Genomic DNA, 18293 nt, shown 5'->3' with positions numbered 1-18293 from the left:
GTGCTTGGAGACTCCCTCGGGCATTGTTAAGTGTATGGATTAGTTTCAATTTAGTATTAAGCTAGAGATAAGTAATAGGTTAAGTGATTGTTGCTGTAGTACCACTTACTTAATAATCATGGGTTATGTTATGTCTGAAATAAAAGTTTTTTATTTTTTATTTTTTTTAAGTAACTACCTGCCTCCTCCCAGAATCAAAAGGGCTCGGCCATAGTTTACTACGCTGGCCAAGTGTGGATTCACACACCTTTGAGAATATTATGGAGAACCCTTAGGCATGCTGGTTTCCTCACGATGTTTTCCTTCGCCATTAAAGCAAACTATATTTAATTGCTTTACAACAGATTTTTCTATTGCCATGTAATTTTTAATGATGAATTTTGACATTTTGACAGATTTTTCATCAGATAAAGTTTATTTGCCGATTGAGAATTACTAAAAAGGAAAAGATGCAGATATTCTAAATATAGTATAGACTTATAGAGAGAGACAAAAAATCGGTGCCAATGTAAGTACATTGTATTTTCCTCAAGATCCCACGCAGTAAGCTTGATTCTATTACACGTTTTTATCTACACTCAGCCGAAGCATTATGGTACATATCTCACTACAGAATAATCTAATATCGCTTATGTTTGTACGTGCGCCATAAAGGCATTTTTATATCCAGCAGGGTGAATGTAAGGCCTCTTTACAGGGATGCTAAAATTTTATGCTGCAGGGAGTTACTTTGGATTGAGTTAGGGGACTATAATCTGTGTATATACCTACTCCGTGAAAGCCTTGTAACAGTTATGAAGCTTGTTACAAAACCTCGAGGCTTCATCTACACTGGCAGGCGTCAAATTTAGGTATAGTACACAACCGCACAGCCCTAACGCTAATCCGGTGCGTGATGACGTGCGGGTGTGCGGGGCGTCCTCCTGCCTCATACCCCGCTTGCCATCTCGACCTGACGCGTGTATCGCGTGTTGGCAGGCTATGAAACGACTAGCTATGTGACCATGGCCCGTCGTAACGGTCGTAGCAGCATTCAGCAAATATTTGACAAATGCCGATTCACGCACTTCTAACTTTTCGGAGTTATGTGTGTTCAAGCAATTGAATATCACTTGCTATAACGATAAAGGTAAACATCTTGAAGAAACCTGCATGCCTGAGATCTCCAGGATATTCTCAACGGTGTATGAAGTTGTCAATCCGCACGGACCAGCGTGACAGACTATGGACTAAACCCTGCTCATTTAGGAAACCTGTGCTCAGTAGTGAGCCAGCAATAAGTTAATCATCATAATAATGATCTTAGAATAATCAATGATGATGAATCTGTGTTTACATATTGTTTTATAAATGTTTCTTTTATAATATAGACAACGATGCAAATTTTATCATAATTGGTAAAACATATGGGCTTCAAAAAGCTAGTAGCTAACAGACAGATAGACATGATACTTTTGGAATCATATTATTAGTATGGAATTTACATAATTTGGAAACTATGACAATCTTATAATAATATGGTGCCATCGATCTGGTACTGTAATTTTTAATCCACCTATCCTATAAGTGGTCACTATAGTTCAGTAAATATGTAAGGAATAATTAGATGCCCTCCGAAAAAAGACCTACCGTAATTTGACATAATGTATCGTTAGGGGGGCATGTCAAGAGGTCACAGGAAAAATAAAAAGGTCGCGCTGATTGCTGATTTTGAGAAATTCAAAAAATGAATTAAAAAATTTTGAAATGCTTTTTTCTTGGAAAATATTGGTTTTAGGAAAAAGTTTTTCAAATAAAAATGTAGAGGGCATTGCGAACTACATTTTTTGTCATTGGAGTGACGTCATCCGACTTGAAATACAAAAAGTAGAGGGCACCAATGGATCAAAAAAGTGTTTCAACGCTATTTTCGATAGGAAAAAATGATTTTTTTATAATAATGTAAATTGGAAAGTTGTTCGTCACAAAATGAGCTACAACTTTTATCTAAACAAATTTTTTATAAAACTTACCGTTCTCGAGGTACGACAAAATAATGAGCAACGTTGCTATGATTATAATAAAATGAAATACTGAAATAAAATGTACAGTTACTTTTATTGCTTCCATAATCTATAACTATCCTCCAATGATCTATAACTTAACTAAAAACTTCACTTGAGATTATATGAAATTTATTTTATTTAACTGAAACTTTTAGTTAACTAAATGAAAAAAACAAAATTGTCGAATAAATGTGTTTGTTTCAAAAGAAAGAAATAAACGTGATGCAAAACATAGATAAATTCACCTAAGTTCAAATTTTTGTTAAACAAAAGTTCAAATTTTTTGATAAAAAAGTAAGAAAACAATTACTGCTATTTCATTTGAATTAAAAAAAGATAAAAACTGAATGGCATGAGAACTGTGCAACGGCACGGTACATAATGTACAATTCGTACACTTCGACAAGTTCCAGCTCGAAAACGGTAAGTTTTATAAAAAAATTGTTTAAATAAAAGTTGTAGCTAATTTTGTGACGAACAACTTTCCAATTTACATTATTATAAAAAAATCATTTTTTCCTATCGAAAATAGCGTTGAAACACTTTTTTGATCCATTAGCGCCCTCTTTGTATTTCAAGTCGGATGACGTCACTTTAATGACAAAAAATATAGTTCGCAATGCCCTCTACATTTTTTATTTAAAAAACTTTTTCCTAAAACCAATAGTTTCCAAGAAAAAAGCATTTCAATTTTTTTTTATTCATTAGTAAATTCTCAAAATCAGCAATCAGCGCGACCTTTTTATTTTTCCTGTGACCTCTTGACATGCCCCCCTAACGATTCATTATGTCAAATTACGGTAGGTCTTTTTTCGGAGGGCAATTTGCAAATTGACTGAACTACTAGCTAAAATATTACTCTGCTTATTTATAAGAAAGCTCGGAGGAACGTTGATTAAATATTGTGCAATAAATATGGCGTGGTAGTCCGCATGCTCGTAAATATCTGCATTTATTTCCACACTAAGAAAGTTATAGTGCAATAAAAAATATTACATTCCTCCGCCTGAAGCCGAATCATAATAATATATTGAACATAATACTATATAATATTGTGTTATATAATATCCAAAGCAATATAATTTTATTTTAAACTTTAGGCGCGACAGGTCTTTTTAACCCCCGAACCAAAAAGAGGGGTGTTATAAGTTTGACTTGTGTATTTGTCTGTTGTATCGTAGCTCCTAAACGAATGAACCGATTTAAATTTAGTTTTTTTTGTTTAAAAAATGGCTAGATCGAGAGTGTTCTTAGCTATAATCGAAGAAAATCGGTTTAGCCGTTTGAAAGTTATCAGCTCTTATTAAGTTTTCTTATAAAGGTTTTTGTGTTGGGGGTTTTTTAAATTTTGAGTTATCACAGACAGAATTTGCTTCAAAGAAGTAAAAGCGCAAAGGTATTTCTGCTCATATTTAAAATTGCCACTAAATAGATAAATAAACTTTGACCGCGTGTAAAATTTGCATGAAATAAAAAAAAAACTATTAAAATGCATTCGTAAATAATCATAAAGCTTGAATGAGTAGCTACGCGACTACGAGCTACGAATGCTACGGGTGGGATTAGATTCAAACCTACGACTTTTGGTGTTTCAGTCTACTCCTTGATTAAAAGTAATAATAATAATAATAATATTCGTAATTTTCGTAAATTTCTATGTACCTAAATAGTAGATTTTTAATTCAACATATTTGTACATCTTTATAATATTATTATCGATCTATCAAAAAAGTTACTTTTAAAATGACTCTACCTACATACATCCAAACAAATTCATGCTAATATAGTTTATGTGAAAGTATGTCCGTCTGTCTGTGTATCTGTTTAGTCTTTTAGCTTTTGACAGCCCATCAACTTAAATTGATTTTGAGGAAAATTTGTACGGGATAATTTGCCTTCCGGACACAGACACAGGCTGTTTTTTTATTCCAGAAAATCAAAGTTCCCATAATATATGATTTTTAAAACGCTAAATCTACGCAGATGTAGTTGCAGATATCGTATACTTAGTATATTATAACTGTTAATTAGAACATCAATAGGTAATTCAACATGTTCGTAGACCTTCATAATATTATTCCCAATTAAAACATGGATCTGTAAAATTTTACGTACCCAATAGAACATGAAAATCCAAAGCATTGTTAGCATTTATCACGAGAATTTCCAATAGAAAAAATGTAAAAGTAAATAACACATCAGATTTATCGCCAACAATTCCATTTCACAAATATTTCGAACAAAGGATCAAACAAAAACGATTGAAGTGCCTACCAAACAGTAATAGAAATCGAAATACTATTCGTACGTATTTATTATATCAATCAATGTAACTTGTTAAATCATCAAAAATAACATTTAAAAGAATCAATAATAACCAAATGTAACCCGAGTCCTGGCTTCAGTATTCCGGGTGCCGTGGTGGCGAGCGGGTGGCTACGTCGCTCCAGGAATTGAAAATGGTTTCGTAGATTATGAAACGCGTGTAGCATATTTTTTCCTGTGTGACTCTAAAGTGCCCATTATGGATTGGAAAGGATCTACTGTCGTTTTTCTGGTGCTGGTGGTTGCTGTTTCCGGTAACCCGGCAAAAATAGGTAAGTTTAAATAAGTTATTATTGTTTATTGGATATTGGTGTAGCTTGTGCTCCGAACAAAGACGTATTTGTATCGAAGATTTCGTAGCGTTGAATGCTCTACATTGTAAGGTTGGAATCGGAATTCGGCTTGTACCAATTAGTGTACATTTGAAATAAATGGAGTATCAATTCATAAATTGAATAGCAATTCAATTAAAATATATCTACCTATTTGAATTTATTTAGCACTAGCTGATGCTTACTATATCGTTTGCGTGGGTTTAGTTTATTAAATATTCGGTTGGGAGGAATCCTTTGATTTTTCGGGATAAAAAGCCGGCCTATCTCACTCTCAAAGTTTTTAACTATAATCATCCAAAAAAATCACATTGATTAGTTGCCTCGTTGCGACTTGATTGGAGGACAAACCAATATAGCAACAAACCAACAGACAAACATCCCTTTCTCATTTATGATTTTGGTAGGTAGTGATTGACACAAATCTGTGTTTTCTCTTCTCGAATATCTGGAATGTATAGTATTGAAGCCTATTACAGTAAATTGTTAATGAAACCTGGTAAATGTATACTGGAAATAAGCTCCGGTTTCAGTACATTTTAATATTGTAGAGTTTATTTATAGTACTCTACTAGGCACTAATATAATTTGACATAAAATCTGTACTGTAGATTTTACGATGGCTTTCAATGAATTTTATTTTGTAAGGGCAATGGTTACTTTCTATTCATTAAAACATAGTAGACTTTACAATACATTAAAACATTGTAGAGTTAGCACACTTTTTGAACATTTAAAGTGTCGTCTGGATTTTACGGTCACTTAAAATACACTTTAGCATTGTAAAGTATAACAACTTACAAGTTACTACTTAACATTCAATACAAATAACAAAACAGTGAGACATTGTAGAGTTTAGTTTTCAATACATTAAATCTATACTTTAGTATTAATTTTACAGGGACTTGATCTATACATTTAACACTAAAACTTCAATATAAATAATTACAATAAAAACATTGTTAAGTTTAAACCCTTCCGAAACATTTAATACTACAGTCTCGATTAGTAAGTACACTTTAATATTTTAGAAGTTCCTGAAAGTAATTTTCATTGCTTAATTGTATTTTTTTTACAGTTTAGAAACCGAATTTTTACACTCTCATTTATTTATTTTGCACATTTTACCCTATTTTTAAAAAATGTTTAAAAACAACAGAAATATCAAAAAATTAAATAACAAAAGCAACAAAAAATAAAATAACAAAAACAACAGAAAAAATAACAGAAACAAAAAAAAACAAAATATAAAATAACAGCAACACCAAAATCAATAAATAACAGAAACAAACGAGAAATAAAATAACAGAAACAACAGAAAACAAAAGTAACGGAAGAAAAAAAACATTGGATAAAAATACACAAAAAATACACCTAAATACACCTAATTTATTACTAACTCTACTTTTTCAATTCTCGTTTTTTCTTACTGAAAGTATTACAGTAAAACTTAAAGCTTGCCTTATCTTATTATTGTACAAATCATGTCCGCGTGAAATGGTCCAAAACTTTTGTTGGAGCTTTTAATTTAAGTTTTTAAAAACCCCGTGGAATCTCTTTGATCCGGGCTAAAAAAATGCCAACTGTCTCCCAAATGCAAGCTTTCTCCCTGTTAAAATCAGTTAAAACGATGGATCTTGAAAAAGCAACGGACAGACAGACTCAATTTCGTATTATTAATGAATAATAAACTAACTAAAGATTTAAATTAAGATTTTTTATTTTATTTATTATTATTTTTAAGTTATACTGACATAGTTTTTAAGTAAATGTTGTACTAACACCATATTTATGGGTCGAGGCCTGGAATAAAGGAATTTTATTTTTATTTTATTTTAATAATAACAATGAATTGTAAGTTACTGTAACTTTCAGGGTGTGTCACCTAGTCGTATTGTAAGAAAGACTGCTAATATTAAGAGGGGTCTCTGCGTTACTCGCTCCATACAAATGTAGTTCCAATTTCATTTGAATATTAAGCAACCAAAGTCCATGAAATTTTGCAGACATATTCTAGAAACTAATATCTATGCCTGTGGTTTCCAGATTTCTGTTAAAATATTCGGTTTCAAAGTTACGCGATCTTAAAAATTGACACACAAATCTTTGAGCCCCTGTAATTTTTAAACTACATATTTTTAGAAAATTTTTTAGAAAAGCGCTAAATCGCTTGGTAGCACCGCTTTGCCGTTTGGGTGGTAACTAGCCACGGCCGAAACCTCCAACCAGACAAGACCAGAGAAAATGCAGAAATTATAAAATTTCTTACTATCCCTGTCGGGCATCGAACCACAGTGCTCACTATTGCGCTCAGGAGGTCGTCACTAAGGGAATCTACAAAACATGTATCAATGGTGGTATCTTAATTTTGCAAATGGCGTAAGCCGTCTACGAAATACGAAACAGAAATCTGCTACGAGTACGGTCATAATGCGCTACGAATAATCGTAGACAGATGTCTACTAATGATGCTACGTAGTCTGGTTTTTACACTGCTGCCGTCGCGTCTTTCTAATTTTATACCTAGTTCCTACGTTTGTATCTCATTTTTGCTTAATGATACGCTATGTACGTTCTACGCGACTACCCAAAAACGGACTGTAAAGGTCGTAGCTCATTTACACGAAACTTGCCCACACAACACACGAACGGCTCCGCCTCAAATCGAAGAGACCGTTAGTTGTCCACGTGCCGACAGCTACTCGAAGCAGAAAAAAAAAAGCTCTTTGTCCAAACAATGACAGCAGTACGGCGTCTCACTATTGCTCACGTTACAACTTGCTCGAGTGGCCCGCACGCTGTAGACGCATGGGCCGCTCGCTTGAAGCGCGTGGTAAGCGAGACGTCAACCTTCGAGTGGTTAGATTGCGACAAGCTCGCATGCTGCTCGTTGTTTGCAATTGTATGTTGTCACTGTAAAATGTATGTGTACAGAGTACGACTTTAAGCCCATATTTTATATTTTGAGCCTCAATAGCTCAACCGGTAAAGGAGCGGACTGAAAACCGAAAGGTCGACGGTTCAAACCCCACCCGTTGCACTATTGTCGTACCTACTCCTAACACAAGCCTGACGCTTAGTTGAAGAGGAAAGGGGAATATTAGTCATTTAACATGGCTAATATTCTTTTAAAAAAAAAAAAAAAAAAAATTATTGTTTATTTTTTACCGTGCGGGAGCTGTGTCGTGTAAGTGAGCTAAGACCTTAATGTTTTCAGAGTTCACGTATGTATGTATGTGTGTGACTTTCTTTGTTCCACGATAACTTCCAAATGCCTGAAAAGGTTTGGATATCTCGTATAGGATACCTATCATTCTTACATCATCCCAAGTGTCACTGTCTATAATAATTTTTATGAAAAAAATCAATATGGCAGAGCAGTCGTGTTTTAGTACCATATTATCAATAAGAGCGTTATACTAACTTCTTTCCGTGGAGGGTATAGACATAACATAAAATTGTGTCAATGTGTTCGTACGTTGCTTGAAGTATAAACTACCACTAGATTCATTCCACTAAGCTTAATGAGATGCACACCATTCTTCTCGGGTTTTAATTGCGTTGAGTAATTACTGTTTTTTTTAATACATTTTAATTAAGGTAATTGCTATTTGACAAATCGCAAAAATGCTGTACTTTGAAGTAAATTGTTTATTTTTCTAAAGCATTAACAGCTATTAAATACATGCAATTAAAAACTTCAGTTTGTGAAGATTATAAGGGCCTCTTTTAATTTAGTATACATTATCCCAATAAATAAAAAAAACAAGTTGAAAACATTGCTGTTCGCAACTTGTTCTGTAAAAATTTTCTTTAACATCTTGATACTTTGAAGCCAACCTCCAGAAAATGATATGTTTAGGTTTAGCAATCAATTTGAACTGTTAGTTTTATACTAAATGTTTTTCATTTCTTAAATAATCTAAAACTAACCAAAAAACTTCCTGTGCTATTTATTTTCTTGCAGGCGCTCTATGGAATTCAGTGTCCACTGGACTGTCATGGCGGAAGGACTGTGCGCGTCATTTCGTCGCAAAATATTATTTAAAATGAATTTAAGCTTATTATTTTTGAATGAAAGTTGTGTTTATAATCGTTGAAAAATAAAATAGGGATTTTTTCATTTCTAAATGAAGCCTGCTTATATACTAAAATTTATTCTAAAGTTACGGTTTTACCAGGTAAATACTCGGAGGTTGTCATAGATTATGATGACAGATAGTAAGTGTTCTAAATAGGTATTATACCTATGTTTTTTAGGAGATAGCGCGCCTCGTTTCGGGCGCCGTGTTCCGAAATGGATTTCGTAGTAGTGCAAGTTTGGTGCAAGCCCCACATGACGGAGGTGTATGCGTCAGGCATTTCCTGTGTACAAAAAAAGACCTATATTTCGGATCCATTTTTCATCACTGACATCATGCACTATTCAAAGACTGGTCTTCAAGCATTGAGGAATTTTGGACGAAAGACATCTCGAAGGTTCCCGAAGGCTGCCTAACTGAGTTAGATTTGTCGGCTAGCTAGCTTTTTTTGAAATTGGACCTACTTAGCTGGATTGTGTGTTAGAGATTTCTTATGAGATATTATATGTACATAATATAACCATCATAAGAAAGCTCAGATTCATGCTGCGGGCAATGGGGAGAGCCTAAAGGTTGGAACGCCATTTCGGCGGCCGTGTTTCATAATAAAGAATACGATGCGGAGAGAGATGTCACTCTCAAGGTCTTTAAATGTATCCATGCAAAAAACCACGTCGACTGGTTGCTCCGTTGCAGCGTGATTGAATATTAAACCAACAAACACACTTTCGCATTTGAAATATGGCCAGTGATTATAAGAAACAGTTTAAATCTCTCTCTGCTCTCCGAGAGACGTTAGGCAAAGTGAACACGAATTTTGACACTTCTGTGTTCTTATACAAGCTTAGGTCTCTCAATTTTGTCAATTAATGTCAAATTTCTTTCTCAGATCAAAACCTAGTAAGTGGTTTAAATTCAAGAGAAGTTTAGGAACAAACCTTTGAGAACATGGAAAACTTGCAGGTATGCAGGTTTCCTCACGATGTTTTCCTTCGCCGTTAAAGCAAGTGATATTAAATTGCTTAAAACGCACATAACTGAAAAGTTAGTAGTGCGTGATTCCGGGATCGAAACCCCGACCTTCGATTAGGAGGCGGACGTTCTAACCACTAGGCTATGACAGTTTTTAAATTAAAGGGGTTTAAATATTTTAGTGTGAAGATTGGCCTACACATTTATTCATTACATGTGCATCATTTTCTTTTTTAGGGTTCCGTACCTCAAACTGAAAAACGGAGCTCTTAAAGGATCACTTTGTTGTCTGTCCATTTGTCCGTCTGTCCGTCAAGAAAACCTATACAGTACTTCCCGTTGATCTAGAATCACGAAATTTGTTCTCGGATTTATTCCTTTACTTGGGCTATGAGAGTTGAGACCTATCTACCTGCCCATAATTCTAGGTTAACGGGAAATACCCTATCGGTTTTCTTGACAGACACGACAGACGGACAGACGGACAGAAAGACAGACATCAAAGTGATCCTATAAGGGTCCCGTGTTTCCTTTTGAGATATGGAACCCTAAAAACATTATGTAAGTATGCAAAGTATTTCCCTTGCAAACCATATTTAACAGTTGACATGTAGAGGTCATTGACTTTTCCTATCTTACTTTTAAGTTTTAATGCATTATTAAGTATTTACTGTTTTGACATGGTATTTAGATTATCTAAATACCATGTCAAAACAGTATTGATATATGTTGGGTGATATTTATTTTATTTAATCTAATTCCTTTGAAAAACTTAGTAAGGCGCATTAATCTATAAAAAACCTAGCGAGTTCATAGACTTACTATGTTTTAAAATGGTCAAAGCGACTTACTAGCTTTTAATTTTACTTTAATGTGGGTGTCCTTACAATACAACGGGACATACTATGAAAGTTAGGCTTATGACATAAAACGATTTTCGGAAAAATGACATTTACTTTGTTTTGATATGGGGCGGTCGATATAATTAGGTACTAGGGTAAAGGCTCAAGTAAATGAACAGATTGGACGTTTTTACATGTATTAAGAGCTGGAATAAAAAACCGGCTGATATACCTTTTTTAAATATTTTCTTACAAATTCTTACACTTTTTTCAATTTCAATTTCAAAACCGTGTTCCGTTCAAACCGTTCAAAAGTGCGTGTGCGTGCGTCCATGTGTGTGTGTGTGAGTGTGTGTGAGTATATCTTGTCTGTATGTTTGTACGAGTGTTTGTGAGTGTGGTATTGCGTTGTATAACCACATGAGTAGCGAACAGAGTCAAAGCTTCATACAAGCGCGCTACGATAGGTACACTACTACAAGCTTGAGGCGCGTGTGTGCGTGAGCACAGGCGCTACGTCGCGTACGGAGAGAAATCGGTTTATACCGGCTCGGCCTGTGCTCAAGCTCAGGGGCTGCAGTACACGTCGCGCGTCGTGTTTTCATTTAATTTAATGTTAATGATAATAATTTAAATAGTGTTTAAAATCTATTTTCTTGAACTGTCATAGATTTTGTTCAAAATCAATATCTGAGGATCCCTAGGATCACAAAACAGGAAATTGTTACCAAAATTTAAAACAGTTGGCACCATTTTGTAATTCTTTGTTAATTGACCGATTTCGTTCAAAATCGATATTTAGAGCTCCCTGGGATCACAAAATAAGAAACTGTTACCAAAATTTAAAAAAGTCGACGCCATTTTGAAATTCTTTGTCAATTGACCGATTTCGTTCAAAATCGATATTTAGAGCTCCCTGGGATCACAAAAAAGGAAACTGTTACCAAAATTTAAAAAAGTCGACGCCATTTTGAAATTCTTTGTTAATTGACCGATTTCGTTCAAAATCGATATTTAGAGCTCCCTGGGATCACAAAAAAGGAAACTGTTACCAAAATTTAAAAAAGTCGACGCCATTTTGAAATTCTTTGTTAATTGACCGATTTCGTTCAAAATCGATATTTAGAGCTACCTGGGATCACAAAATAAGAAACTGTTACCAAAATTTAAAAAAGTCGACGCCATTTTGAAATTCTTTGTTGATTGACCGATTTCGTTCAAAATCGATATTTAGAGCTCCCTGGGATCACAAAAAAGGAAACTGTTACCAAAATTTAAAAAGTCGACGCCATTTTGAAATTCTTTGTTAATTGACCGATTTCGTTCAAAATCGATATTTAGAGCTCCCTGGGATCACAAAATAAGAAACTGTTACCAAAATTTAAAAAAGTCGACGCCATTTTGAAATTCTTTGTTAATTGACCGATTTCGTTCAAAATCGATATTTAGAGCTCCCTGGGATCACAAAATAAGAAACTGTTACCAAAATTTAAAAAAGTCGACGCCATTTTGAAATTCTTTGTTGATTGACCGATTTCGTTCAAAATCGATATTTAGAGCTCCCTGGGATCACAAAAAAGGAAACTGTTACCAAAATTTAAAAAAGTCGACGCCATTTTGAAATTCTTTGTTAATTGACCGATTTCGTTCAAAATCGATATTTAGAGCTCCCTGGGATCGCAAAATAAGAAACTGTTACCAAAATTTAAAAAAGTCGACGCCATTTTGAAATTCTTTGTTAATTGACCGATTTCGTTCAAAATCGATATTTAGAGTTCCCTGGGATCACAAAAAAGGAAACTGTTACCAGAATTTAAAAAAGTCGACGCCATTTTGAAATTCTTTATTAATTGACCGATTTCGTTCAAAATCGATATTTAGAGCTCCCTGGGATCACAAAATAAGAAACTGTTACCAAAATTTAAAAAAGTCGACGCCATTTTGAAATTCTTTGTTAATTGACCGATTTCGTTCAAAATCGATATTTAGAGTTCCCTGGGATCACAAAAAAGGAAACTGTTACCAGAATTTAAAAAAGTTGACGCCATTTTGAAATTCTTTATTAATTGACCGATTTCGTTCAAAATCGATATTTAGAGCTCCCGGGATCACAAAATAAGAAACTGTTACCAAAATTTAAAAAAGTCATCGCCATTTTGAAATTCTTTGTTAATTGACCGATTTCGTTCAAAATCGATATTTAGAGCTCCCTGGCATCACAAAAAAGGAAACTGTTACCAAAATTTAAAAAATATTTTTAACCGACTTCAAAAAAAGGAAGAGGTTCTGAATTCCTCGTTATCTTTTTTTTTTAATGTATGTTCCCCGATTACTCAAAGACGCCTGGACCGATTTGGATTTTTTTTCATTTGGATTTGGATCAGACAAGTAATTTCCAAAATTTATCGAGGTGTTAACATCAGGAAGAACATCTGCAAGTTATTCCAATCATTTTTGTACCATTTGGTGGCGAGTACGTATTAAAGAATGTCGTGCAAGTGTGTCCAACTTTGTAAAACAAGCATACTCGGGCTACTTTGAGAACCCATTAGCAGCTAACAGCAAGGCCTGGACTCCAAATTTTTATATGTGGAAGCTGTATTTCCTCATTGCGTTTATGAGCAAATAAGAATAGACCCTACTTTTACTAAAAAAAAGTATTATAATTTGGCGCGAACCATCTAAACACCATGATGATTATTATTTCTGAATTGTGAATATAACCAGAAGAAACAGCAAAAAAATTGTTCCAAGCGACTCTATTGTAACTTGCAGTCTACAATTAGAACGATTCTGACTTCTGGTGATAAATCTGTACCTCAGCCCCAACCCAGTACCTCCAATCTACTTCAAGAACTTTTAGAAGGTAGTGACGATGTAGTGACTTTTACATCTCAACTTAGACTATTCAATCAAAATGCTTTGGACCACTTAATGAGAGATCTTAGATTGTCTAAAAAGCATCAGAACATGTGGCTTCTCGGCTCAAAGGAACAAATCTGATAACATGTGTTACGGTATATTGTTCTCACTACTCTCAAAACATTCAGCAGCTGATGTTGCACTTCCAGCGACTTGGGTGCAACATGGGCATTAAGTTTCATTTTCTCTATTATACAGAAAGGGCTCTATTATACATTCTAAAACAGGTTTTATTTATTATTATTATGTAAAATAGTTTTTGATTTATCGCGCAAAATGTAGAAAAAATATACAATAAGTCAAAAACTGTGAAAATCTGACAATTTTTTTTGAATTCCAAGCCGAAAATATATTTAAGAATTTATTTATTAATAGGAATCAAGAGTTTATGCACTAGATAGAGTTCGTTCATTCACTGAAATTCCCAGTTCATTTACTGGCAATTTATCCTTTTGTTAAATAAAATAATTTATAATAATTAATACCACGCATTTTATTTGATTTTTGATATTTAAATAATTTAAGAGTGTATACCTACTGTGTACAGACACACAAAATATAAAAATTATATATAGAACGATTCTCATATACCTTAATTTTAGGTCAATGTCAGGGTAGTCCTTATTCGTTCATTTACTGGATCTTTTACCCTCCTACGTCAAAATACTAAAAGTCCGCGTAAATTTCGCAGATTGAAATGTCTGCTTGATTAATTGTCAATAGAGGGTCATGACATGTCTAAATTGCTAGTTTGAAGGTGAAATCGTCTATGTCATTCGCATTGGCTTTCCTCTTAAATGTGAAATATGTACTTAATTACTTTTCATATAAAATACTTGCTTATGCTCGCGACTTCGTCCGCGTGGATTACACAAATATCGAACCCCTATTTTACTCCCTTAAGGGCTGAATTTTCAAAAATCCTTTCTTAACGGACACCTACCTCATAATAGCTATCTGCATGCCAAATTTCAGCCTGATCAGTCCAGTAGTTTTATACGTTGACAGATCAGTCAGTCCAGCTCACTTCAACGGTATTCCAGCCAGATTTCAATATGGAGTTATTCAAGGGGGCGGAGTAACAAATTTCTGAAAATTCGGCAACGCTTTGGTGGTTTCTCTGGTGATGCAAATGTTCATAGGCAGCGGTAATCACTTAGCATCAGGTGACCTGCCTACTTGTTTGCTTGCTTTCAGTTTTCTTGTGGTTTTTGCATCAAGAACACGATGCAAAAGCTGAAATAAAAGCTTAGTCGTATCTGTTTGACTGCAGGTTAGCAAGGTCGCAGCTAAGCGCAAAATATGTTTACGTCATCAATAGCGATAACAAGTGTAAATTAAAAATTTATAACACCCCCGACAAGTGAAGTTACAGTAACTAGAAAAGACCGAAAAGACCTGATAACTTTCAAACGGCTGAACCGATTTTCTTGGACTATTCCGCGCCTACGATCCAAAGTATCAGAGTTTTCCAAAACATCATTTTCAAATAAATAATTATGTATCAAGGCAACATCCATCTTGACAGCTTGACATTTGTCAATTGACATAATATTATGAACCTAACGGTTATGTAACCTTCTTTTCTACAAGAAAACTTGAAAAGAGCTGATAACTCTTAAACGGCTGCACCAATTTTTTTGGATTATAGCTAAGAACACTCTCGATCAAGCCACCTTTCAAACAAAAAAAAACTAAATTAAAATCGGTTCATTCGTTTAGGCGCTACGATGCCACAGACAGATACACAGATACACAGACACACAGATACACACGTCAAACTTATAACACCCCTCTTTTTGGGTCGGGGGTTAAAAATAAGAGCCACCATACAAATAACCTTACTTATGTCTGTCGTTAACTTTATTATCAACATATAATATTTAAGAGCTAAGATTTATAGAAAGCAATTGCTTACAGAGGTTACTAAAAGGCTTACTTGTACTTAAGGGCAGTTTTTATTACGACTCGGATATGAATTTTAGTATTCGCCAACAGTTCTTTTGGCTTTTAGAGTTATGGATGTAACTTTCTGAATATGTTATACTTAGTAAAAAACCGGCCCAGTGCGAGTCAGACTCGCGCACTGAGGGTTCCGTACTCGGGTATTTTTTCCAACATTTTGCACGATAAATCAAAAACTATTATGCATAAAAATAAATAAAAATCTTTCTTAGAATGTACAAGTAAAGCCCTTTCATATGATACCCCATTTGGTATAGTTATCTTACTTTGAAAAAAAAAAAAAATTGAAACATATTTTTTTTAAATGATGTGACCACAAATTCGCGGTTTTCAGATTTATTCCTGTACTTGTGCTATAAGACCTACCTACTTGCCAAATTTCATGATTCTAGGTCAACGGAAACTACCGTGTAGGTTTCTTTGGATAGACAGACAGACAGACAGTGTTTCCTTTTGAGGTACGGAGCCCTATTTATACGTTATATATTACGTTTATGGTAATATACGGTATTTATACGGTACGCTATTTATACGGTATATATTACGTTTATGGTAGGAAACTACGCGGTATAAAAAAGAAAAAGCCAAGAGTTCTGGTTTTATATCAATTTATTAACATATACCTAGATACAGCATAACATATCCATTTTAACAGTCGTGAAGTCCTAAATAAATTCCGAGCTTAGCTCTCTAACCTAGGACTTTCCAGACTTATGAGACACAGTTTTCGGCACGAATCATTGTCATGCGAAAGGGCATGATAGGAACACATTCCATTCTATCAGCCTGTATGCGTCCACTGCTGGACATAGGCCTTTCCAAGATCCCGCCACCAAACACCGTCCTCCGCCTTCGTCATCCTCCCACTCCCCACCACCTTCTTCAGGTCATCGGTCCAGCGAGCTGGAGGTCCGCGGTCCGGTCGCGGTCTCCACCCCAGAATACGACTGCCCCATCGGTTGTCGGTAATTTGCAATTAGTTGTTGTAAATTTAATTTCAACAGATAATAAATCTCGTTGTGACTTGTTTTAATTATCTCTAGCACTTATTGCACTATGCACCCAACATGTCGGTCTGCGTCAGTAATTGCTCAGTGTTGATTAATTGCATGATTATAATAATTACATGTTTACGGTTAATTGCGTTTTAATTACACATTTCGGTTACATTCATCTATCACAGTGATACTATCCATTCCAGCCTCATTGTTAACCCAAAAAGAGGGGTGTTATAAGTTTGACGTGTGTATCTGTGTATCTGTCTGTGGCACCGTAGCTCCTAAACTAATGAACTGATTTTAATTTAGTTTGTTTTTGTTTGAAAGGTGGCTTGATCGAGAGTGTTCTTAGCAATAATCCAAGAAAATCGGTTCAACCGTTTAAAAGTTAACAGCTCTTTTCTAGTTACTGTAACCTTCACTTGTCGGGGGTGTTATAAATTTTTAATTTACACTTGTAGATTACGTATTCATGTAACCTTGTAGTCAGTTCATGAAATCGTACTGTAGTACCTTTGTTACTTGTTGTTGTACCTATGTCGGTTACCTTGCTTCTTCACCAGATCTGCTCATTTCTGAGAAAGAAAAAAAAGAAATTCCAATAGTAATTGAATCTATTTTACGAAACATTCTACAGATAAACAAAAACTACTTTTATTGGGAAAGTGTCTTAACAACAGACATGCCATCCGGTCGAAGTCACGAAAAATATCTATTTTCCAATAATAATAATGTCATGGTTCAGTTTGTTCCAATAATTACCTACTCTGTGTTGATTAATTGTATGACTACAATAATTACACAACAGTTAATTATGTTTTAATTACACTTCGGTAACAAGAATTTACGATAATATTCTGTTTTTACAATAATTCAGAATAATACTGTACGCTTAACAGGGCTTTCTCCGTCACTCGTTTCATACAATCGTAGTTCCAATTTCATTTGAATATTAAGTCCATGAAATTTTGCAGACATATTCTAGAAACTAATATCTGTGTCTGTGGTGTTTTAGATTTTTCTAAAAATATGTAGTTTTAAAATTACAGATTTTTAATTTTTACATAAAATTTACATACAAATATTTGTATGTAAATTTTTAGGTCGCGTAACTTTGAAACCGAATATTTTAACAGAAATCTGGAAAACCACCGACATAGATATTAGTTTCTAGAATACGTCTGCAAAATTTTATGGACTTTGGTTGCTTAATATTCAAATGAAATTGGAACTACGTTTGTATGAAACGAGTGACGCAGAGACCCCTCTTAAAATATTTAATCAAAGTGCCTAAGGCACTTGTCCCACCGTATCTAGAGGTTAGCGATTAACTATGGATTATTTTCTCGATCAATCCATGTATGATTTGATGTCAATAAAAGAGATAAATATTAAATTAATAATAGGGTCTTCGACTGTAGTGATGAAATGGTGTGATGATTTGTATAGCGGTAGTTTATGGGGCTAGAATTCATTATTAAAATGATTTTTATTTATTTTTAGGGAAAACCTCAAAAGGAAAAACGGAACCCTTATAGGATCACTTCGTTGTCTGTCTGTCTGTCAAGAAACCTATAGGGTACTTCCCGTTGACCTAAAATCATGAAAGGCAGGTAGGTAAGTCCTATAGCACAAATACAGGAATAAATCATTAAAAAAAATTAAAACCTGTTTCAATTTTCAAAGTAAGATAACTATACCAAGTGGGGTATCATATGAAATGGCTTTACCTGTACATTCTTAAACAGATTTTTATTTATTTTTATGTATAATAGTTTTTAATTTATCGTGCAAAATTTTGGAAAAAATG

The 18293-nt window shown here is 34.2% G+C and overlaps 1 protein-coding gene across 1 annotated transcript in view; it reads left to right on the top strand.

The window, feature by feature from the left end:
- Window positions 1-4468: 4468 nt before the first annotated feature.
- LOC123871821 overlaps window positions 4469-18293 on the top strand; it is a 143430-nt gene continuing 129605 nt past the window's right edge. The window contains exon 1 of the mRNA XM_045915804.1: window positions 4469-4642. Within this exon, the coding sequence (XP_045771760.1) occupies window positions 4570-4642 (73 nt within the window). The 5' untranslated portion in view covers window positions 4469-4569. The remainder of the gene's footprint in view (window positions 4643-18293) is intronic.

Source organism: Maniola jurtina, chromosome 14 (genome assembly GCF_905333055.1).
Source record: "Maniola jurtina chromosome 14, ilManJurt1.1, whole genome shotgun sequence".
Taxonomy (NCBI): Eukaryota; Metazoa; Arthropoda; class Insecta; order Lepidoptera; family Nymphalidae; genus Maniola; species Maniola jurtina.
The sequence above is the reverse complement of the archived record's forward strand: the minus strand, read 5'-3'. Positions and strand labels throughout refer to the sequence as shown.